Source organism: Sparus aurata, chromosome 3, assembly GCF_900880675.1.
Source record: "Sparus aurata chromosome 3, fSpaAur1.1, whole genome shotgun sequence".
Taxonomy (NCBI): domain Eukaryota; kingdom Metazoa; phylum Chordata; class Actinopteri; order Spariformes; family Sparidae; genus Sparus; species Sparus aurata.
The window spans coordinates 4,034,200-4,058,664 of record NC_044189.1 but is presented as its reverse complement, the minus strand read 5'-3'; the positions used below and the strand labels follow the sequence as shown (position 1 = coordinate 4,058,664).

The 24,465-nt window shown below is 42.4% G+C and overlaps 1 protein-coding gene and 2 long non-coding RNA genes across 4 annotated transcripts; 2 read left to right on the top strand and 1 right to left on the bottom strand.

Annotated features, from left to right (window-relative positions):
- Positions 1-634: 634 nt before the first annotated feature.
- LOC115579496 (uncharacterized) lies at positions 635-6,923 on the top strand. 2 transcript variants are annotated; one of them, XR_003983661.1, is made up of 4 exons: positions 635-1,010; positions 4,925-5,147; positions 5,287-5,342; positions 6,731-6,923. It is a non-coding gene; the product is annotated as an uncharacterized LOC115579496 (long non-coding RNA). The 2 variants fall into 2 exon arrangements; XR_003983660.1 differs by lacking the exon at positions 5,287-5,342.
- A 6,931-nt stretch (positions 6,924-13,854) lies between these two features.
- Positions 13,855-21,576, top strand: LOC115579492 (glyceraldehyde-3-phosphate dehydrogenase-like). The gene is made up of 12 exons (XM_030413062.1): positions 13,855-13,907; positions 14,660-14,707; positions 18,480-18,579; positions 18,775-18,884; positions 18,984-19,074; positions 19,208-19,323; positions 19,650-19,731; positions 19,976-20,127; positions 20,260-20,338; positions 20,633-20,716; positions 20,993-21,090; positions 21,244-21,576. Exons 2-12 carry the CDS (start codon positions 14,685-14,687, stop codon positions 21,311-21,313), a joined length of 1,005 nt encoding a protein of 334 aa, XP_030268922.1. The 5' UTR covers positions 13,855-13,907; positions 14,660-14,684; the 3' UTR covers positions 21,314-21,576.
- LOC115579498 (uncharacterized) lies at positions 17,661-18,711 on the bottom strand. The gene is made up of 3 exons (XR_003983663.1): positions 18,697-18,711; positions 18,460-18,601; positions 17,661-18,262 (listed from the first exon to the last, which is right to left on the bottom strand). It is a non-coding gene; the product is annotated as an uncharacterized LOC115579498 (long non-coding RNA).
- Positions 21,577-24,465: the final 2,889 nt, after the last annotated feature.

Here is a 24,465-nt window from a genome sequence, read left to right as displayed (position 1 = left end):
TACTCACGTTTAAGAAGCTGGAATCAGAGAATTTTGACCTTTTTTTCCTTTAGAAATGACACAAACAGATTAATTGATGATCAAAATAGTTGCAGATTAATTTAATAGCTTTTAATTTGAGATATCAGAGCCAAACATTGATGCATTTAGTGACTGAGCTAGTTACAGGATGAAATATCTGATGAGATCATTTTAATAAATGTGTGTTTATGAATATAAAACTGATGTAAAATGTTGTGATGCGTCTGTGAACTGCTGCAGATGTTACGTTTTGTTGACAGCAGTAAAAATATTGCTTCAGATTCAGAAGTCAAGAAAAAAAAAGAGGGGGATGGGGAATTAGAGAGGAAGGAGGAAGTAGAGAAAGCAACCGTGGACGCTCTCCAAATAAAAACTTGCCCGAGAGAGCGACGGGATGGAGGGATGAAATAAAAAAAAGAAAAAGAGGGTGAAGACTGTGAGTCATGCCGGGAGATGAGGACAACGAACTGAAGCAGAGAAAATTTATGGGGAGAATATGAGCTTGTGTAGGAATAAAAACTTGAGAGGGGAGGAAGGAAGGAGGGAGGGAGGAGGAGGTTTATTAGTATTCTGGCTGAGAGGGGAGAGGAGAGACGGGTGAGGTAAGGTGAGAACGAGGGAGGAAAAGAAATGTAGGGAGCTGACAAGAAGAGAGAGAGAGAGAGATGTGATGCATCTGAAGACAAACACGTCGCCGACTATTTATAGCTGCAAGTGTGTGTGTGTGTGTGTCTGGATGCATAATTGTGCAGCTGGTCGGTCGGTTGTGTGTTTGTGACGAGACAATAGAAAATGATGAAAGGCTCTTTAGTGGACGGTCGCTGTTAAATCGCTTTTTAGCGGCCAAACAAAGAAAAATATTTAAAAAATGGATCCAGCTTTTTGTTTTTGTTTTTGTCCTTTCTTCATCTTCATCTTCTTTTTCATCCTTCAGGTCGCGAGGATGGACGGACGAGTAAACAACCAATCAGCGGCTTCAGAGCGATCAGGTGAGGTTGATGTTGTTCTGTTTTTCTTCTGATCAATCAGTGTGATCGGCACAGAACATCACGTCGCTCGGTCAGTCATAACAACAGCTGATGAAGATTGATGACGTGTGTGATCACAGCTGGTGGTTAATATTTAATACGGTCTTTATAAGATACTTTAAAAAAGACTAAACATGTTAATTAAAGCATTTTAAACACATTTATTATCAGATTAAGACGTTTAATGTTCTAAAAACACAGTTTAAGAACACTAAAAAAGAGCCTGTGAGTCTTCAAATTGTTAATAATGAACCTATATTGTATTTTTTTTTTATTTAGCTTTTTGTTCTTTATTAAGATAAATACACACTTATAATACATGTATTAGCTGTTAGCTATGCTAGCTACTGGAACAAAACCCCATTTATTAAAAGATCCCTTATAGTCTTATGATAAACTTCCTTATTATACTGTTACCACCATCCTATTATTAATAAGCATATTATAAACACTTATTAGGGCTTTATTATGTATTAACTAACACTTATTAGAAGGTCCTTTATATAAAGCACTGCTGTAGTGACCTACAGAGTGGCTAGTTTAAACTAGTTTGCCTCATTCTCTGATTTATCGTCTGTTTCACGTATTTTGTAAGAATTGATCGCTAGAAGTGATGAAGGAGACGTGATGCTAATGAAAGGAGACCACATGAAACACAGTTAAATTACAGATTCCTCCGGTTCAGACGTTGTTGGAAATATTTGGGGAAAAATGGAAGTAAACAACTTGATTTTTGAGTCTCGTTCTGCTTCAGGATTGTAGGACGGGTCGGCCGCCGTCCCAACGCGAGACTCAAAAATCAACATTTCTTACAAACAGCACCTTTAACGCAGGAACAAATTATATATTTAATGCTGTCTGACTTCCTGTTTGTGGCTCGTAGCTCCGTGTTCATTGGTTTCTACTGAAAACAGCCCTTAAAACTTGCAAAAGTGCATCTGTTGGGGATTATGTTCAGCGGCGGATTGACGCTCCGGTGTGTGTTTATGCAGCAGGATGGTGTGTGTGTAGGATTCAGTGCAACAGCAGGGCTCACTGGTGTGTTTATGGACAACAGTGGAGTGATCTTTGAGTCTCTAGTGGAAGAAAAAGATGATTACAGTCTGATTTCTCCATATTTGTCGCTCCAAACACACTTGAAGGTGAAAGATAGACACTAAATCCTTCATTACTCGCTTTATTTTTGCTGCATCCAGCACAACAAATCTGTCTTTAGTGAATTAAATCAACAATCAACAAAATAAACTGTCTTTTGCTGTAAATCCTCTCAGACCGACTCGCTGACATCAGGTTTTAAAGGTTGGGCTGCAGGTGAGCAGGGTTCAGACGGAGGTGTCGGTGTCGAGCGTCCTCTGAAGAGTCTCTGCGGGTCAGAGCGAGGTGACGGCCGTCTGCTGGGTAATCCTGTCCTTGGCAGCCGGAGCTAAAGGACTCACTCCTCCACTGCTTAAAGAGAGTCGGCCTCCACACACACACACACACACACACACACACACACACTCGGGGTTTCCTCTGCGGGACAGGAGGGGCGGGGCACTCGTTATATAATCAGCTGCATCTCTTAACGATGTTTTAACAGCGCTGGTCAGTTTTGGAAGCTAATCTTTGACGTCTCGTCCTGCTGAGGTGGTGCAGCGGCGTAGTGACATCACTGTCAGGTGTGGTTACAGGTGCAGCACCACCCAGCAGGTGATGGAGGTGTTCAGTCGCTCTTTAAACCCAGTGACCCACAAACACATTGTGTAACAAGGGTATTTATAAAAAGCTAGAGCTTCAGCCTCCATCAGTTTCACACCTTATTGTTATTTATTGATTTCTACGTGCATTTGTTTTAGAAAATATGGAGAACAAACGCTACATAAAATGCTAAATATGTGTTTGTGTGATGTACAAGAAGAAAATAGAAAACATGCAAAGAAATATATAACAAGTAAATGAAATTGAAACTCCAGCTGAGAAAGATCCAGGACAATGTGGTAAAATATTGCAGGAATGAAACTAAAAATAAATCAGTTTCATTCAGAAACCAGACAAAATATCTTCATGTGAATAATATAATTATATTATATAAACATACATATGTATAGAAATATTAAGATAAATATTTTCTTCATCACCCCTGAATCATCCTGAAGAAAGTTTTGAGTGAAATTGTCCCCAAAATCTAAATGTTATTTGTTTGCTTTATTATTTAATATAGTTGCATTAAAGGAACTTTGCTGAAATACTCACACATTTATTTCCCAACAGTTGCTGACGTCCTACTGTGTGTTTAGCTCAGCTGTTAGCTGTTAGCTCCTAGCTCCATTAGCTCGACGGGAGGAGAGCTCGTTAGCCGTTAGCAGCTGGCTAATGAAGCTAACGAGCGTTGTCGGCAACTGAGCGCCATCGCAGGAGAAAAAAGAATGTGTCCCTTGACTATAGCAAGTTTTACTGCATCAGGTTTTTTTTTCGTCAACTGCTGGCAGGTGATCGTTACCATAGCAACAACATGAGAATACGTTGCTAGGCTGTCGACAGAAGACGAGAGAATATTTTAATTGATTCAACACCAGCTACGTGATGTTTCCTCAAACTTTGGAGGACGTTTGTGAAATAACGTGTCTGTATATGTTTAATTCACAGAATCTGAACGTTCGGCATCACTTCACACAAACACACATCACACATCACACAGATATATACACACATGAACAAACACAGTCCAGCAGCAGCTTCACAGAGCTCACAGTAAATGCCACAACGATTGATCCCACACTTGAGTCTGGCTCGATCGATACTCTTTGTTTTGCTGTGAAAAGGCCCCTCCGATGCTGCGTTCAGGGGCCTCGTGTCGAGCAGAGCAGATGTAATGGAAACTCCTCCGTCCTTAATTATTCCTCTCACATCTTCTTTCTTTTCATTCTGCAGAGGAACACGGTGTCACACCGAGCAGCCAGAAATGACAAGAACGGCGACACATTTTCTTCTTTTCTGCCGCTGCAGAAGCTCGTTCCGTGAGATTAATCAGCGGCAGCGAGGTCGGAGCGCCGCCTTCCAGCGTTAATAGAAGGTTTTCACGTCCTCGTTAAGTGTGAGAGTTGTCGCCCACCGTTTTGCACAAAAGCGGACGTGGAGTAATTGGACCGTGATGGAAATCTTTGGCAATCTGTCGTCAGGTTTTTTCTTCCAAACGTAGCACAAATTTGGAAGAAAATATGCAAAAGAAAAAGTAAATATGTGAATATGAGGAGCTCAACGTGTTCCTCGTACCTCGTAAAGATCATTTCTGGATCTTAGCATGAAACTCAATAATCAGCTGTCTTCCTCCAGGAAGTTACGCTCTGTAGCTTCAAAATAAAAGCTGGCGTTGACTCTTGGTTCCACTCGGGACACGAAGCGTCGTCTCCTGGGCTGGAGGTCGTCACCGAATAATAAAAACTTGTTGTAATAAGCTGCACAAACATCTTATATGCTTATATATTTGTCAGATTTTAGCATCCCAAATGATAGCACAGTTAAAGACACATTGTGTAGAAATGGCACCATCAACGTGACGCTGAAGCTGCTGACGTATACCTTTGCTAACCAGGCTAGCGTTAGCTGATAACACTCCTCAGTAAACCCTGAACCTGTCCTTAATTGAACTGCGTCTTCTTTTCTTCTTCTACACTTTTATCTTCTCCTTCTTCTTCTTCTTCACCTGGTGCAGCAGCAGAGAGGTGTGGTGGCAGAAGCTGTCAGACAAGTTCTTCAGCTGTTGGTTTATTTTTTAATTGTGATCTGAAAAAGTCTCCCGGTCTGTAGACACGAGGCGAAGTAATTAAACTAATCTTAAAACGAGACATCGTCAGGCACACAGGATGTTCCTGAAACTTTCTTTCCTCTGATTTCAGAAACTCTTCTCCACACCGGCTGCAGAGAAAAAGTCTCCAGAGTTTCTTAGAAGGAGCGATCTGAGCGACAGTGGCAGACCTCGGACCAGCCTGAGTCCCTGTCGTCGGGGAGAGGACGGCAGATAAGCCGGTGGAGGTGACGAGCTCCTCGACGCCTCAGCAGGAAAAAATCTGACAGAGCCTGAGACAGCACAAAGCCCAGGTGACACATACAGAGTGGCAGGTAGGTTAGCTGTGTGTGTGTGTGTGTGTGTGTGTGTGTGTGTGTGTGTGTGTGTGTGTGTCAGGTCTGCAGGAATCACTTTTGGAAAATTGTTCCTGTGAATTCTAAAGTTTTTTAGTCTTCATTCCTTTCTCTGCAGAAACTGTTTTATTAAGTCAGAATCGTGTCGCTGCAACTTTGAGTCACTCAAATCAGGTAATTTACATTAATTTGTGAATGTATATGAGTCAAACCTTCATGTAAAAGCATAATTACGATGAAAGAGGCACTTTTAACTTTTACCATATTTTCGTTTTCAGCTCAAACTCATTTTCAATGGGAGTGCTACGGGCACTTTTACGCTAGCATCAAAATCTCTATATTTAAAACAGTAAGAAGTCTCGACTCAACATGAAACTTTGCTGGTAGTATCACCAGGGTCTCTACACATGAACACGAGCATTGAGAACATTGTTTGTGTACACAGAGTTTACTAAAAAGAAGGTTTTTGAACAACTCATGTTAGCAGTAGCTTGTTCCGCTCGCTGCCGTCCTGCCAGTGGAGAAGTGTCGATCTCAGGAGTATTGTTTCTTATATGAGGCTCCTTTTTCAACTTCAAGGTCAATGTTGTTTTTCACTAACGACAAAACAACAAATTATCCTGCATTTATATGGAACTAAGCTTTAGGAGCGTTCCACCTTAACTGTCCTCCAGGTTACGTCACATTCTGAGATCGACACTTCTCCACTGGCAGGACGGCGGCGAGAGAAAGATGAACCTAAAGAGAATTTCCGAAATCTTCAATACCAACATTTATTCTGGCGATTGTGAGATTATCTCTGTGTCTTAAAACAAACAAAGAATATAAAACAAAGCCAAAAAATCTCTCTAATCTCTGTAAACGCCGTCCTGTGAGAGTCGCGTAATGTCGGCCTGATTTCAGCTTTGTGTCGACGTCGTTCCAGCTTGTCTGAATACAAATGTAGTCAAGTAAAATATCTTGAATTTCTGCTTTGTTTAGCTCCACTCATCCTTAATTTTTATCTTCCAGCCAATCAGAATTGAGAATTTTCAGTGTTCGTGATAAAAGAAAGCATTTAATGACCTTTCAAACCTCCAGACGGACGAAAGCTCTTCTTTTGAAACTCCCTTCTTCACTTCCTCTTAAAGACATTTTATTCAAACAGCCTCAGTATCTGCAGCATCAGGTGCTAAGAAGCTTTCCTGTCCTCTTTGTAAAACGCTGAACACATTCATGAATTAAAGGCTGATTTAAATTGTTTCGATAACCTCACGTAACCCCGACGCAACCTGGGAGGTGTTAACAGCGTCAGCGTAGAAGAAAATGATAAATGAGCCAAATTAATCAGTGGAAAGAGGAAAAGGAAGGAAAGTTCTGCAAACAAAACAAATCAAAGAAGATAATAAAAAGGTTTAGTGTGAGAAAACGTCCAAAAATAGAAGACAATTTCTTTTTTTTTACTAAAATATGAGTTAATCACTTGAGAAAACAAGTGTTAAACTCTCATTTTGTGTGTTTTTAATCAAATACTGGGTGAAATATTTCCCTGTATTGAATAATGAATGTAAAATCCCACACAGCTGCTTCATCGCGTCTCGTTTACCTCTGCTCACCTGGTCTCCTGCCAGTCGGCCCAGCAGCCTCTGTGCAGAGCTGATTACAGGCCTCTTCCTGTAACAGAGGACGAGACAAGGACGCGTCGCCGTCTGCCAGGAAAGCTCTTAGATTTAGTCTTCGGTCGGGCCGAGGAGGAGGAGGAGGAGGAGAAGGGAGAGGAGGAGGAGGAGGAGGAAGAGGAGGAGGAGGAGGAGGAAGAGGAGGAGGAGGAGGAGGAAGAGGAGGAGGAGGAGGAGGAGGAGGAGGAGGAGGAGGAGGAGGAGGAGAGGCTCGATGAAGACGGATGGTCTCATCCTGCCAGGAGGACGAGGGTTAAAATGGCAGCCGGTGGCCGTCGCGCAGGACTTTATTTATTTAACGAGACAATCACAAACCGCTGGAGATGTTGATCTGCACGTCAGCGTTGTTTCTCTGTAAGCACGTTTATTTGACCTTTGGAGCGTCTCTTCCTTTAATTTCTGTTGTTTGTTGTTGGCTGCAGCAGTTTTTCTCTCTGGCTGCTCTGAAAACAGGTTTGAACACCAGAGAGGAAAATAAATTATAGCAAAGAAACCATCAGAATTAAAACCTGTCACACACCTGAGGCTGGAAACAGGAGGTGAACACCAGAGGGCGCCACACAGCAGCGAAACAGAAACTCAACGACTGTAATCGACTGATTTTGACCCTTTAATGTCTCCTTACTGTGTTTCTTCTTCTCTTCTCTTCTCCTGACTGCACTCATCTGTCCCTGAACCTCCTATTCCTCCTTCTTCTTCTTCTTCTTCTTCTTCTTCTGTGTTTTTCCTCAACATTGTGCGATCACTGCATCTTCACTTATGTGGTTCAATACCTTCCCTCAAAATCTGGCTGATCTTCTTTCATTGTTTCTTTAATTTCAGGCTGCAGGAATCAGGTTCAACCTTTAATTTATTGAATACATCTGCAAAATAAATTACCTTTTCTGCAACATCTGCCATATGTTGTGTTTTATGCTAATCAGCATGCTAACACTCCAAACTAAGATGATGAACATGGTAAACATCAGCATGTTAGCTTTCAGTTCAGGTGATATGCACCAAATCTGAGGTGAATTTTACTTTCCGCCACAACAGAATTATGTATTTTGCTTCATATTTCCTGAAACAAACATGATAATTCAGAAGAGGTGACGTCCTGTAAGGTTTGATGGTCAATCATGCTACATCATAAACTGTTAATGTTTAATTCAGGTACGCTGTAAGAAGGAAATGAGATGGTACAGTCGATGTTTGGGAACGTTTTTTACTTTGTATCTTAGTAAAACCTCTCAGAGCAGCTAGCATGATTGCAGACTCGTGCTAATCTTGTTTCTCTCCTGATGAGGTTTGTCTTTCTGTCACTGATGCTGTTTTCTCAGGCTGTAAACCAAATCTGTCTTTTAGACATCGCCCACAGTTTGATGGAGTAACTCACTCACTGACTCCTCGTGTTACGTTTGCAAGTGATTAATCCCTCAAACAGCCGGAATACTTTACTGCACGTTCGCAAACTGATGTTGTTTGTGTCAGTGTGTTTGGATTCAGGTCGACTCTGACTGAACTCAGCACTCAGCAGAGACTCTAGCCATTTTTCTACAGGGCAGCAAGCCGCCATTTTGGCTGTCGTTTTTGCGGCTAGGTCCACAGATTTAGACAGAAGGCGGTAAATTGGGGGTCTGTTCTGGTCCACCAGTTTGACGCCTCTGAGGGTACACTTGTTTCCACCTCCATTGCTGTAAATCCGAGATGTCAATGTGCCGGCAATTGCGTGAGCTGGGCGGAGGTGTTGATGACCTGCACTGTTGTGCGACCCACAGCTGGGGAGTTTTAAAACCAGGAAACAGCTGATCACAGCAGTCAGTCCATCACTTCATCCGCGGACGTCAAGATGAGCAGCTGGACAGCCGCTGAGATCCAGGAGATGCTAGCGTCTCCTCGGTCTCTGTAGCTGTTTGGTTGTGTTAGCTTGTTGTTGTAGCAGCAAGCTACTAACGGTCGCTACTTTCAAATTAAAAGCCCCCCGCTAAGAACCCAGTTCTAAACTCCAATGGGGTGCAATGTAAAGCTCTTATTTTGAAGATAAATTCGACCTGCTTCACTGTTCACGCCCAACTTCGTGCTTCACGTCACGTCACATGTTTACGCCTACTGCAGTGGCGGCTTTTTGGAAAAGAAGGAATATTACACCTCCCTTTTAGAAAGACAAGGCGGCACATTGCAGCCTTTACCTTGCTGCAGATGTGCCACCTTTTCTATCTTAAAGGAGCTTCTGGTTCCCCTCCAGCTCCAGTCAGCAGTCAACATTACAGAACAGAAACACCTGAAAACAGAGGTCACCTCGGGATCGCTGCTGCAGTCAGGCTGATAAACAGGAGTGGAGATAAAACCACTTTTTAATCCCACAAGTTCAGAAATGATCTCTGAGCTCTCCTCCTGTCGGTAAACTGGATCAGAGCAGGACCTGATGTGACTCTGGGTGTTTACTATTGTAATATATATAACACAGAATAACTCATAATTAATTTCTCGGCACTCGTCAGCAGATGTAGGCGGACATGACGATGCTGAACGTGCTCTGTGTTCGTCGTCCTGGTGGCTCAGCAGGTTTTCGTCGCCTGGACTCAGATCTGCTTCTTGACCTTTGTGGTGCGTCTTTCCTTTTTTTCCTTCCCCGACACGTCTCACTGTCACATCCAGTCTTTAACGAGGAGGAAATACTTTAAATGTCATCAGCTTAAAATGAAATTATGAAAGGTCACCGTCATAAACAGTTGGAGCCTCCTGGGGTGATTCAATCGTTTCAGGGGAGAGAAATGAAGAATTAAACCAGTTATGATGAATTCTGTCTGGTTTGATCTGATCTTACTGAATGACTTCAGGTACATCACACCTGCTCCGATCACCTGCTGCTCGAGTCCCACCTGATTTTCTCATGTGATGGTTCGACGGCTGCACGCTGCGTGTTTGTTTTGCCATTTGAATTTGGTAAAAAGCCTTTTATTTGCCAGTTGTTTGTGGATCCAGTGTTCTTTTTTATTAATGAAGTATTTTAATTTCTTTTATCCATCTAGATAGTTTCGGTGTGAGTTGCAGAGTTTTGGAGATATCAGCTGTCAAGATGTGAAGTAATCATATTTCTACAATTAGATTTTAAGATGCAAGGAATTTACTCTTCATCTCACAATGCTAACTACAGTTTTTGTTGATTCTAGCGCCCCCGTTTGGACAAAAGCGGTACGACATTGGCGCCTGCTGTTATAAAGATCTTTGCTAGCGCTTTGCTGATGGTCTTGTTCGCTGTTACAGGTCGTTTATGATCATCAGAGGAATCAGAGACTGTTTCATAAACACTTAAAAGTTCCTCCTTGTCACTTTAAGTAAAAATAATAATTTGTATATCCATCCTGTGATTTGGATCCACACCAAAATGTGATGGATGCTCCCCTTGTCCTGCTACAACCTTTTAACTAAGTTTCAAATGAAGTGGAGCTGCAAAGTGTCAGAATATATATATTAAAGGCTGTGTAGGTCGAGGCTTTTAGAGGACTTTCACGCCAACGTAGATGAAATCAAACTGAAAAGCAACAAGGAGAATAAGAAATAACATCCTGAGCTCGAGTTGGAAAAGTCATGAAGACGTGAGAACCAGAATTCAACATGTTTGTACAGTCTGAGACGCAGGAGGACGGCGTGAGGCCATCGGGAGCTTTCAGTGCAGCCACGCTCTCTTTTGTGTGATCGAGCGTGCTCCTGTTGCATCGTGGGAGTTTATCAGCGCGGCTGGAATGCAAAGTAAACCGATGACAAAGCATTTCTCAAGCTGGATCTTACACAAACTGCAGGTCTGTACAGCGTTACACCTGAACACACACGTCCACACAAAAGAGCCACGTTTATCTTATCTCGGTGTTCCTACTTTTTTGTCCGCTCTCATTCATTCACTCATTTTGTCCTCCAGACGTTTTTAACCTTTGACCCCGGGGCCGGCGGTGCCTCACACAACGTGTCTTCCCACCAAATGTCACACCCCTTGACATATTGAGAGTATATGAAGGCTCGGTGCAGGAGAAGGTCGGATGTCATATTATAGGCTGACCTTTACTTCACCCTGCGCTGACCGACTTAAATAACTGTATATACGTTGGGAGGTGCGGAGCATTGTGACCGCTTAAATGGCACAGGTCTCAGATCGCACGCTGACCGGTGTCGACTTCAGATCCAAGTCCTGACCAACAATGAACCGATCAAACATAAAACCTTCCTGTGTCGCTCTGTGTTCACTGTCTACTCACAAAAACAAAAAAAAAACAGCCGAAGCTCTTTGATTAAATGTCACGCGTCAAAGAAAACAAGATATCTGAAGACTCAGCTCGGTCGTGTTGCTTAATAAACTGCCCTGCACACAACCGTCGATAACAGACCGGACAGATGTTGCTCCATTGTGTTCGAACAGCGTGTCGACAGAATACAATGGATGAGGGTTCTGATCCGTGGAGATCCGGCCGGCAGACTGATTATCCAGGAATAGACTTGGACGGTCTCTCTGTGAAGGAGACACAGGAGATTTAATTTCAGAGACAGAGCTCTCAATCAACAACACACATTTGTCTTTCGCCTTTATTTGGTTCTGAGCTTTAGGATTGGATTTGGTGATCCGCGGCCCAAATATGTCGGTTAAAATCACCGGACGTCGTGACCTTAAGTTCACCAAATCAACTGGGTTACAGAGCCTGCTGACATTCGTTGTAATAATTCTTTTTGCAGCTGCTACGAGAGCAGGAAAATAAATGTGCTGATTGTGATTGAATAGTGCAAATAGGTTCAGTGGCAGGCGAGCTGTGTTTCCTCCAACTGCTCCTTGATTACAACACAGAGGCTGGAGCTTCATCAACACACCCAGCAGGCTTACAGGTGCCACGGAGCAGCAAGAGACGCGTCATATCTGATTTTCCACAATATGATTACAATAGTTCACCATAAATATATTTTACACCCAGTTAAATTAATCTTTTAGAGTCCCAGACTAGCGAGTTTCATCATCCAGGGAGTCAGAGTCCGGGTTGGAGCCTGGAACCAGCTCCTTGTCATCAAACTGGCCTCCGCCGCTCCGCCGGTCTTGGCTCACTTAGAGGCAGCTGAGCCCGGTTTCGCGACCCGCTCACCTGGCTCTGACTTGTACACTCCAGTGCTGCTCCCCGCTGGCAGTCTGGTTGTGTCCCAACATGTTCTGCTGCATGAAAACCTCCTTTCCCTGAATGCCAGTCCGGACAGAGTCAGCTAAAAGCACCACTAGCTGCACAGCTAACTACATGAGCACAGCTACAGTTAGCAGCAGTTAGCATACATATTGCACCTTTAAAAACAGAAGTCTCTGCAGCTGTGAAGAAACTGTTTAATCATCTGTGTTGATCACCAACTCTCCTCAACACTGAGCAGACAAGACAATTCATTTAATAATGTACTCTATAATAATATTCTACAGCTGTTCAGTTAGCTATAAATATATAAACTATAGCTGCACGGCCGACGGTGATATAAAACTAATGACTGAGGCAGCAGCTTAAAGCCAGAGTGTGACATTTGCTCGCCACCTCCTCTCTGTGCATGCTGAGGTTCACGTAGCACTGAGTTCCACTCCATCACATGACTGACTGTTACAGTGAACATGACACTGGACAGCAGGGTGGAGGTGTGGTGGTGAGGGGGGGTGGAGAGGTCTGGCTTTGGACTCAGGACCAGTTTGAAAATCAGCTGCACTGAACTATCTGACTTGATTCACTTAAACTTTGTGTGTGTGTGAAGAAATGATTGTGCAAAGTGGTGTTTGTGTCGTCAATAGCTTTTATTTTCTAAATCAATAGCACTAAAACAAATTTAGAGGTTGTTGCAGCTTAACGGAGAGTTTGTAAAAGCAATAAAGCTACAGGGATGACTGTGTGGACAACAGTGATATTATAATATGACAAAACATCAATTATACACAACAGTAGACAAGTGTTATTCATTTGTATTATATTTTTAACACTCCAGGTCTTTAGATACCAGTTTACTTCTCACAGATATGCCAGACAATAAGTGAGAATAAATACATAGGCTACCGTTGAATTAGTCTACATGATTTTTTTTTTTTTAATTAATAACATTATTATAGGTAGGCTACATTGATGTTGTGATGGTACCTATACATTTCTTTCAACGTAACTATAGTAAGCAATTTAAATGATATTTTGGTTGTTGATATATGCTAACTTTAGCTGAGTTGGTTAGCCTAGCTCATATGTATCTATTTAGCCTACTTTGCTGAGTTGCAGCCTTTTTTGATTTTACAGCCAAGTGTCAATAACAGGATGATAGTAAATGGTAGTTAAGAGAAACAGAAGACCCATAAAGTCAGAAAATTAACTCAAACTCATTAGTGATATCTGTATAAAGTTTGCTAATTAGCTAACATCAGCCAGCATAAGCTAGCTTAGCCGTACCGGACTGTAACATCTAGTTAAACTCCTGAGTGTATTTAAACAAGGGTGCGTTTTATTGTTTAAGTATTAAACTTTATGTCTATAAGATGGTACCTGTGTAGTTTACTCTTTCAAATATTGTTTTAATGTTTATTTCGTGACACATATACAAATCACGGTTTTAGCTAGTTTTTCGTACTCTGTCACTGTTGCTTAGCAACCACGTCGTGTAGCCCCGCCCACGGACAACTTCTCATGGCGGAGGATCGATATTTTATTTAAAATACTCACTTAATAACACACAGTGTCACATTAAAACAAAGTAACAAGTTATAACTGAGCTACAGGGACTTTATGTGTTTGTGTCTCCTCTGAAAACTGCACTAGAAGCTTCACGTGACCTGTTTATTATTTAATTATGTCATCATTAAGAGCTGTTAACATTTTCATTTATCTGTTTATTACTGAAGCTCAGTTACGTTTGTGTTAATATCTATGGACCTGTTCACGAGTGTCATGTTCAATAAAGTAAAAAAAAGAAGAAAAAAAAGTTTCACGCGACCTTGACATTTTGGTTGGGGGCGTGGCCGGCGGCGAGCTGCGGGGATAAATGGCGGTGAGCCCTCCGCTCGTTCCCGCTGTCTCTTCTCCCGCAGAGGTCGAACCGACTGAGGTGCATTCCGGTACAGTTCAACTTGTTCACCATCGTTTAAATATTCTACCTCTACTTCCTCTTCTTCTTCTACTTCTTCTTCTATCAATTCTTCTTCTCCTATTTCTTCCAATTCTTCTTCTTCTACTTCTTCTTCTATCAATTCTTCTTCTCCTATTTCTTCCAATTCTTCTTCTTCTTCTGTTGTTTCTTCTTCTTCTTCTTCTTCTTCTTCTTCTTCTTCTTCTTCTTCTATTTCTTCCAATTCTTCTTCTTCTTCTATTTCTTCCAATTCTTCTTCTTCTGCTTCTTTTATTTCTTCTAGTCCTCCTCCATCTTCATATTACTGAAGTTGTTAAAAGTGCATTCTTCTTCTTCTTGGTTTTCTACTTCTTTGACTATAATTACTACTATTTCTATTTCCTCTTGTAACCCTACTACTTCTTCTTCTTCATACTGAAGTCGTGCAAAGTGCATTTCTTCTTCTTCTTCTTCTCCTTCATATAATTGTAGTTATAAAAGCATTTCTCCTCCTCCTCTTTCTTTTTCTCCTTTGTGTATTTAAAGTGGTTAAAATAGTGTAATAAAATAGTTTTAGTTAGTTTATCGTGCAACAGGTGTCAAACTGACTTTTATGGGAGTTTTATTAAAAGTTTTAGTAAAGTCATATAGTTTGTTATCTGGGCTTCTTGTTGCAGCGTCCTACTTCTGCACGATTCTGTGTTTTGTGTTGTTTTTGGCTTAATGATGTATTAAATATGTCTTTAACCTTTTCTCTTGCAGTGAGGACTAGAACATATCAGACACAATGGTGAAGATCGGAATCAACGGGTGAGTTCATGCTTTTTATTATAATATTTTTCATTTTAGTCGCTCTACAACACCAGTCGTTAGTGTGCTGGTATCTTCTCTATTGGCCACCGGGATTATTAAGCCTTAGCTACAGTCCATTTATTAATAGAAATAAAATGAAACAGCTGCAAAACACAAACACTGGAAACCACATCAGCTGAAAATAGAAGACAACAGGTGGAAAAAAACCTTCTCGGGTTCATCGATAATCCTCCAGTGCATCATCTTCTTCCATGTCTCAAGTGATGTGATACTTTTTCGGCATCCTCTGGCTCATTAAGTGAAATTTAGAGGTCTCTGCTGAGTGTCGATGAGCAAACACACAACCACCCACATCCACATGATCAGAGGATCAGAGCAGAAGAGCTTTCATATCCTGAATCCCTGATGTTATGAGCATCCAGCAGGCGGGAGTGTAAAAGGTGTTGGAGGCGCCTGGACCCGGACCATGTTCCTCCGACCGCCAGATGATTATCTGAGAGTCGCTTTTTAATCATTTCACTCGGAGACGAGAGAGTAATCGAGTCAGTTGGAGGAGAGGAAATTGGAAATGAGGGTGTGAGTCAGTGAGGAGATGATGGGCAATGAAAGAAGAGAAAAAATGTCTTTATTTTCCTGGATTTCCTGTCGATATGAAATATATTTATATGTTTAACTGTCTTAAAAGCTCAATGGACATCACATCAGAGCTGAAACAATTAGTGGATCAGTCAGTTAGTCGACATCTTTCAATCCTTGATATAAGTTGTCGTCTAAAGGTTGGAAAATAGTTTGAAATTTGAAGCTGTTGATCTCAGAAACACTGCTGGCTTCCTGAGCCTCTTTATATTTCAGACTGTCTTTGTGCTGTCGAGGTGACAGGAGAGGCCTGTGGACAGGACCCGTCTATCGTCTGGTTATTTATAGCCGGGCGGTGTTGTGGTGTCACGGTTGGCGTCCCCCTCTTCCTCCACACCCTTCAGACCCCTCCACTCCCCCCTCTCTGCTCCGGCCCGTATCGCTGCCCTCCTCAGCTGTCACATTCCTTTTTATTCTCCCCCTGCTCGTCTATTTTTAACCCTCTAACCTTTCGGCTCGAGTTCAGAGATCATCCGGCCGGCGGTTCGCGGACGCTGCTCAGACTCGCGGATCACCAGGTGAATCGTTTTCCACCTCCTCCTCCTCCTCCTGCCGTCGAAGCTGCGGGGAGATTCAGCTCGTTGATTCTGGCCTTGTACCAACACCGACACCGAGCCTCAGAAACAGAAGATGGGCTCACGTCCACTTTATGGTCGCTTGATTGCTTCCCAAAACTAACCGAGGAAAACGGCGATGTCCACTGACACTTCCCTTCTGTGAAGGAGCCAAGTTGGCTCTCCAGAAAGATTATCTGGACCTCAGTCTGCGTGAAGTCTGCAGGATCTTTCCACCGCAGAGACTTACATGTGTTATGTTTTGCACTACGGTTCAAATACAGATTAAAAGTTTCCCTACAGGGATTAATTACAATAAAAAGCCCTGCAGCTGCAAATAACCGCGATGATGCTGATCAGATTTTACTTCTTCTAAGTTACCAGCTCTTTATTTCGACTCTCCTGAACGCTGAAAACGTCACACAGATCACCAAAACTGTGCAGACAGTTCTCTAAACTCAACATGACAAACTTAACAAAAACTCTGCACGCTGCAGCGGCCTTATGGGTAATTTATTGATGCATCCACAAGTGATGTTTCAAGCAAATGCGTCATATTTATACTTATTGAATTATTAACTTATTGAAACAAGCTCTGGTCAGATGATGATACAACAAAACACCTCGACCAAAATAACAGTTTTTGATGCCTTTCTTTGCGAAATATGAACTCTTTTATTCATTAGGATGGAGACAAAGTTCTCAAATATTGTCTGATTTAAAACAAAAACTGTCTGAAAGCACAAATCTTTAGCCAACTTGTAACTTCTGATACTAGATGCAGACGTGTTTAACCAAAAGTCTTATTATTTTGGCTGACAGACTGATAAACACGTGTTTGTTCATTCAGTATTTGTTGAAGGAAAACAAAATCCTTCATGTAATAAATATTTCCTGCATGTCAGCCGTTTTACTCGACACGCTCAGCTCTTGTTTGAATACAAAGAGGCCGTATGAATATTTATTAATGGGTTTGTCACAGTTGATTTTGATGGATTGTAGATTGTCAGCGGTACAAACCTGCCGTCAGTCGGCTGAGTCGCAGCAGCAGCGACCTTCCACCATCAGCGACGACCTTGTTACCAGCTTCCTGTTGCCCCTCGACTCCTGACCTTTCTGTAGATGGACGCTGTCGCCTATTTTGGCGCTCAGACTGTGTGTTGTGTCTCTGTCACATGGTTTAAGTTTCAAAGAGTCCCACGAGAACATACAGTGAGTATGTGATGTGACCTTTGAGTGTTGGAGACGCGCGACGTTACGTAACAGGAACACCTGGAGGATCAGAAATAGTCTCGTCACTGTCAAAGTCTTTGTCCTCCACTGAAGACGACTGGAGGCTGTAAAACTTTGGACTTTTAGACTTATTGCAGCTCTTAAACTGAATTTTAATGACTCTTGATTATTTTTAATTGATGCAGCATTCAGTTTATCTCTTGTTGCTCAAATTTTAGTTAAATGATTCTGAATTAATTGTGTTTCTCAAACTCTGGACATTTGTAATGTTGTACGATATTATATAAGGTGATGCTTTACATTAAGGACATTGTAATAAGCATTAATTAGGATGTAATAGAGCCCTTATAAGGCATTAATAAGACAATATAAGAAGAATTCATACAGCCAATATAGCCAACAGATGCAGAAAGTTAACTGTAATAAATGCAAAATAAATTATGAATTCTTCTTAATAAGGTAACAAACAAGCTTAGAAAAGGTTCAACAATAAGTTATACTCCATAAATGTGTTTGTAATGCTATAATAAGAAACTTAAAAGGCTTTTATTAACATTGTTAAGCATCTATATTCAGTTTTAAACAAGTTTCTTATCTTATAACCTCAGTGAAGGAACCTCGCCAGCTTTTTGATCATCTCGTTAACAGAGATGTGGTTTGGACTGTAACTTGTCAGTGATAATCAGATAGAGGATGTCTTAACAACTCCAGGACTTCCTCTTTGGCAAACTAATAAAGCTTTTTAAGGCGCTCAAGTTTTCATTGGATACATCAAATAGTGCAGTTTATCCCACAAAGAGCTGCAAGATGACGTCCGCAACCCAAAATATTCACTTTTCCTTCATAGAGGAGTAAAGAAACCAGAAGATATTCACATGTAGGAAGCTGGAAAAGCATCCAACTGATCAGAGTCTGACTGAAGTGATGATATGTCAGATAAATCCTCCCCTGACTGAACATCTCCTCTCTGCAGTTTCAGCCCCTCTCACTATGACAGCAGCCATATTAGGTGTAAACAGGCTTTTGGCTGCCGATGCCAATTATTGTTCTACAGTCGAGGTTGTTAGGCCTTGTATGGCCCTGCTGTCCTTCACCGTGACTCCCGTCTTTGTTAAGGTGTCAGTGCCACCTGCTGGCCAGAGAGAGAAAATGACGCAGGGTTTGTTTTGTACAAAAAGCTGTTAGAAGTGAGTTCAGAGTAAAGAGCGATGAGTATGTTTCTGAAGAATCTGAGGCACCATTACACGTCTTTAAAGTATAGAAAAGTACATATTCTCTGATTCAACCGCGAGAGAATCTCCTCTGAAGCTGTTTAATCACGCTGACCTCGTCCTCCTGTGTTTCAGATTCGGACGTATCGGCCGTCTGGTGACCCGCGCCGCCGCCTCAGGAGGCAAGGTCGAGGTGGTCGCCATCAACGACCCCTTCATCGATCTGGACTACATGGTGAGAGGACTGGCTGTTGGTTCTGATCTGGGTAGAATGTGAAATTAGGATGGAGAAATTTAAAAGTCTTTGCTGAAGAAAGAAAGTTAATTTAAATGTTAGCTTGTAGCATCAAACCTGTGGAGCTTCTCTGTGATTAAAGCTGCTGTTACAGGTGTTTTACAGGTATTAATCATCAGGTTTTGTCTCCTGCAGGTCTACATGTTCAAGTACGACTCCACTCACGGTGTGTGGAAGCACGGAGAGGTGAAGGCCGAGGGCGGCAAGCTGGTTATCGGCAACATGCACATCACGGTGTACCACGAGTGCGTACTCACCACACTGCAAGGTTCATAGACATTTTTAACACGGTATTATTGAACAGTTTTACCAATGAAACCTCTCCTGTGTGTGATGATGTGCAGGAGGGACCCCACCAACATCAAATGGGGCGATGCTGGCGCCGACTACGTGGTGGAGTCCACCGGTGTGTTCACCACCATCGAGAAAGCCTCCGTAAGTTCAACACTCGAACGTGATGACAAGAAGATTCAGCAAAAAATATAGAGGAGGAGATCAATATTGATATATAGATATTTTTTATGCAGTACAGTGAATACGACCTTTACCGTCCTGTTTGTCCCCGCAGGCTCACCTGAAGGGCGGAGCTAAGAGGGTGGTGATCTCTGCCCCCAGCGCCGACGCTCCCATGTTCGTCATGGGCGTCAACCACGAGAAATACGACAACTCCATGAAGGTCGTCAGGTGAGTTTTAAAAAGTTCACTCTCAGGTGTGGTTGATGATTACGACCTTTAAGGTTGGACAGAATCAGAACCTGGAGTGACGCGTGTTAGTTGATCCGTGGTGACGTCACTTGCTCGTCCTGCTTCCTGTGAAGTGTTTTTCAAACCTGGCGAGGACAGATGTGAACATCTGGAGGCTGTTTCAGTTCCCTGCCAAAAGAAAAAAACACGAATGTCAAACCCAAGATCATCTCTTAAAATACACTGAGTGTCTGTGCACGTCTGATGTCAGTAACTGTGGACGGTTTGTGTATGTGTGACATGTTCTCGCCGTCTCGTCTCCACAGCAACGCTTCATGCACAACCAACTGCCTGGCTCCCCTCGCCAAGGTCATCAACGACAACTTCGGCATCGTTGAGGGTCTCATGGTAAACAACTCACACTTTATGTACAACCTGTTTCAGTCCAACGGAAGGAAAGAAACTTTACTCTCGTGTCAACTATTTTTTATTGATTCTCACGTTGAATAGACCAAATTGAATGATTGCTAAATATAAGTTATATTCTCAGATCAGCTCCTTTTGACTGATCATCAGCACATTATTTCCTAACAGACAAGATGTCATCGTAACAGTTTGGTCTTTTAACTCAACCTTCTTCTCGCTCCTCCAGAGCACAGTTCACGCCGTCACCGCCACACAGAAGACCGTTGATGGTCCCTCTGGTAAGCTGTGGAGGGACGGACGTGGAGCCTCCCAGAACATCATCCCCGCCTCCACCGGAGCCGCCAAGGCCGTGGGCAAGGTCGTCCCCGAGCTGAACGGGTACGATCAACCATCACCTGGTTTTACCTCACATGATTTCATTGTGGGGATCCATTTTGAGCTGTTAACGGGATTGAAATGTATTTAGATGTTTTATTTTGTGTCTGACTCTTGATCGTCTTGTTCTGACAGCAAACTGACCGGTATGGCTTTCCGTGTCCCCACCCCCAACGTCTCTGTGGTGGATCTGACTGTCCGTCTGGAGAAGCCTGTAAGTCTCTCCTGACCTTTATAATATATATTCTGAAGATTCGTTATGGTTCACATGTAACAGGCACCAATTTGTCTGTTACATTCAGGTCTATAAATAAAGTTGATGAAGGTCAAAAGGGAAGAAAGTCTTACAGCCCGAGTTGAATTTCAACAGATTTGTCATCCACATCCCTCAGCTCTGTTATTTAAACTGAGATGCTGCTGCGCTCACATGTTTTTAATAGTTAAAATCCAGCTGCACTGTTTAAAACTACTGCTTAGTTTAATGATGATGTCTTGTCTTTGTCTGCAGGCAAAGTACGACGACATCAAGAAGGTCGTCAAGGCCGCTGCTGAGGGACCCATGAAGGGATTCCTGGCATACACAGAGGACCAGGTACAGAAAACAAGATCAACTGTTTAATATATAGATATATACCTGTCTTTAGATCCACAGTCAGGTGTGTTCATGAGCCACAAGATGGCAGCACGTGTATAATAATATAACAGATGTCAGACGTCTTTTCACCTGCAGATATTTTAACTTTTTGTATTAAATAAACCTATAAAAAAAAGCCCACAGCAGCATGAATCCAGCTTCTTACAGATCATGTGAGCAGCTCTGTTTCTACTGTGCGTGTATGAATCAGCTGCGTCGCCTCTTTCTGCTCAGGTCGTGTCCACAGACTTCAACAGCGACCCTCACTCCTCCATCTTTGACGCCGGCGCTGGCATCGCACTCAACGAGCACTTTGTCAAGCTGGTTTCATGGTGAGTTGTTTGAGCTGAGGACACTGATCTGAACTGTGGTTAGACAAGTATTATATATAAAAGTTACTTCCTGTGACTGATGACGACAGAACCGGACCTCTTCTCATGAATATGACATCATCCCCGCTCTCTCTGCTCGCTGTGTGTCTGCAGGTACGACAACGAGTTCGGCTACAGCAACCGTGTGTGCGACCTGGTCCTGCACATGTTCAGCAAGGAGTAAAAAGTCCTGCCACGGTTTCCTCGTTCCTTCCCATGATTCCCTCTTTTCCGTCACCGTTTGAACTGGATGCCGCGCCATCCGCCCCCCGGGAGCAAACTCTTCTACAACAAACACTAGCTGACAGAAAAACACAAATAATAATGATGATAAAATACCTTTTATATGATGAAGTCACATCTGTTCTGTTCTGAATGGTCGTGATGCACTACACATGCACAGTGCCTCCTTTGCACTTAATAAAGTCCTCAGTTTGTGGAAAACGACAAAATGACTGTGTGTACTTATTTCTCTGGACAGAAGGCATGTTTTTTATTTTGAATGAGCTCAGATGAAACTGTCATCGAGGTGTTTATTTATTTTTTTTAGCTATTAGCTAAATTTCATCTGTAGTCCCTGGGCAGGAATAAATAACATAAATCTAACACAGACAAGCACATACAATTAAAAAAAAACAACTCATCACACAAGCAGCCTTTCAAACAACAACAATAAAACGGTTTCACACTCTTAAAACACAACACAACAAAACAACAAGAAGACACAACAAAACAATGTTCTTTATTTATCAGCCAGAATCCTGATGCTGTATTTAACTGTCCTGCGCAGACGAGTGACATTGAGATCAGCTTTATTTATTCTGATTTCGAAATGCTTATTGTAAACAAACTGTAAACATACTGTAAACATAGAGCGCTCACATCACGTTAAGCATTTTCTGGCACATAATGTGACAGTAGAGAAACTAAAACCCCGTTTCTCCCAGTTGACACGGCAACACACAACCTGCGTTATCGGAAACGTCTGTTGTACTTCACCACAAAGTAATTTAGAGGCGTGTTAATGTGTTACAAGGTTAATGAGGCCATGAAGGGATTTCTGGCATACACAGAGAGCCAGGTACAGAAAACAAGATTAATCGTTTAATAAATAATTATATGACTGTATTCAGAACCACAGTCAGGTGTGCGTATTATGGGAATGTGTGTAGAGGCGTTCATGAGCCACAAGATGGCGGCACAGATGTAATAATAAGGCAGATAAAGACAGCTCATTATTTCATATAAATCGTCTGTCTCTCTTAATTAACTCTTGAGAATTGATGATGACGGTGTTTTTCTCCCAAACCCGTGGTTAAATGTCACTTTTCATTCACAACACTTGAATGTTATGAGTGAGAAACTTCATCCAAACCTTCAATCTTCTTAACTAGTGCATTACCCGTAGGAAGCATGTATTTCTATAGAAAAGTGGGAGGTTCAGTAGCTTTTTCATGGATGGCCAAATGAGGCTGTGTTTGAAGGTAGGACGTCAGGGATATAATTGGCTGTTTTTGACTACTTTTGATTATACCATTATATGTCACCTTAAAAACTATTTACCTTGCCTTACTTGGTGTAGCCTAATTATTTTTAGCACAACCTCACATGTGTGACTGTACAGTTATTTTTTCATTTTAAGGTACTATATTAACACTATGGACCTAAAATCACAAAATAACATAAAATCAGAGTAGAAAAAGTTAGTTTTTTTACTGTGAAAACCACAAATATGTTTAATGGACCAATTGCATTAGTTATAATGCAAATATAAATTGTTGTTTACTAAATTGGTGCATAAGTTTTTGAAATTTACAAAGTTATGTGTAACTATTTACATTTAAATGCAGGCAATGCCTCAGGCTCCTCAGCTCATTCCTGCCTGTTCCACATTCAGCCGTCTCCTCCTTGGTTTGCCTCACAACACGACTCCACTACTCACTAAACACACCACACCAAATACTACATAACACACTAACTATACACTCCAAACACGCTATATGTCACAAATCTCTCAACTCTCAAAACTCGCTATCTCTGTCGCTGTCTCCAACACATCACTGCTGCTGTCAATCATCTGCCGATGTCCCTCCCACATCTTCCTGTTCCTCAACAACCAAACTTGCTGCTTGGACACTTTCGTGACAAAAGCACATTTTTACTGTTTCTTCCTGCACCAGACACAAAGCAAACGTAACGGCAATGTTCGCGAAAAAGCGTGTTGGACATTATTTACCCTAATTCCGGTTTTGGACGTGCCGGTGCGCCCGCTCCGTCAACTCGGTAGGTAACGTTAGGCCGTGTGGGTCGGTTAGCGGCTAGCAGCTAGCTACACACGAACATCCACAGACTCCGATCCCAGTTTGTTGATCGCGCGTCTCCGGATCTCCTCAGACCCGAACAGACTCGGTCTGGACTTGTTTAATCTCATTATAATCCACAACAGTCAGTTTAGATGAACAGAACAGAACAGAATGGGACCGAACCGCCGGCAAAACCCCGGTCCAGCTCGCGCCGCTGCAGGTATAAATCCGCCTGTGACAAAAGCACATTTTTACTGTTTCTTCCTGCACCAGACACAAAGCAAACGTAACGGCAATGTTCGCGAAAAGGCGTGTTGGACATTATTTACCCTAAATCCGGTTGTGGACGTGCCAGTGCGTCCGCTCCGTCGACTCGGGCGGTGGGCCGTGTAGCTAGCAGCTAGCTACACACAAACATCCACAGATTCCGATCCCACTTTGTTGTCCGCGCGTCTCCGGATCTCCTCAGACCCGAACAGACTTGGACTTGTTTAATCTCATTAATCCACAACAGTCAGTTTAGATGCACAGAACGGAACCGAACCGCCGGCAAAATCCTGGTCCAGTTCGCTCCGCTGCAGGTATAAATCCGCTTGTTTTTTCAAGGTATGTCGTGGGCTTGAGCTCTGCAGTGATTGGCTCTGGTGCGCACGTGGCCACGGTGTGCAGTGGTTGGCTCTGGTGCACAGGTGACTGTGGTGGCTCCGGTGGACAATGCTGGGCAGAATTTGTAAAGCATTTATGAAATAATTTATTCACGCTATCATTGCAGTCCAAGCAAATGCTTATTGCACACCACTGAACCACGCAGCAGCCATGTTGAAAGTCTCAGGTCAGTCTGATCCTGATCTGCAGAGATATTTGAGGAACACACACACACACACACACACACACACACAGACAGACAGAGATTCCTTGTATTATAGATAGATAATTGAAATGTTATCTGTCTCCATCATCCATGACCTATATACAGCGGTGGTTTCTTACACTTCTCATGTAAAAAACCCCAAAACCAACACAAATAAGACAG

What these genes read in the sequence shown, in the direction of transcription:
- LOC115579492 (XM_030413062.1), top strand. Translation starts at nt 14,685, where the DNA reads ATGGTGAAGATCGGAATCAACGG. An exon ending in CCACCATCGAGAAAGCCTCC is followed by an intron (nt 19,075 to 19,207) that starts GTAAGTTCAACA and finishes TTGTCCCCGCAG; the next exon opens with GCTCACCTGAAGGGCGGAGC. An exon ending in TTTGTCAAGCTGGTTTCATG is followed by an intron (nt 21,091 to 21,243) that starts GTGAGTTGTTTG and finishes GTGTGTCTGCAG; the next exon opens with GTACGACAACGAGTTCGGCT.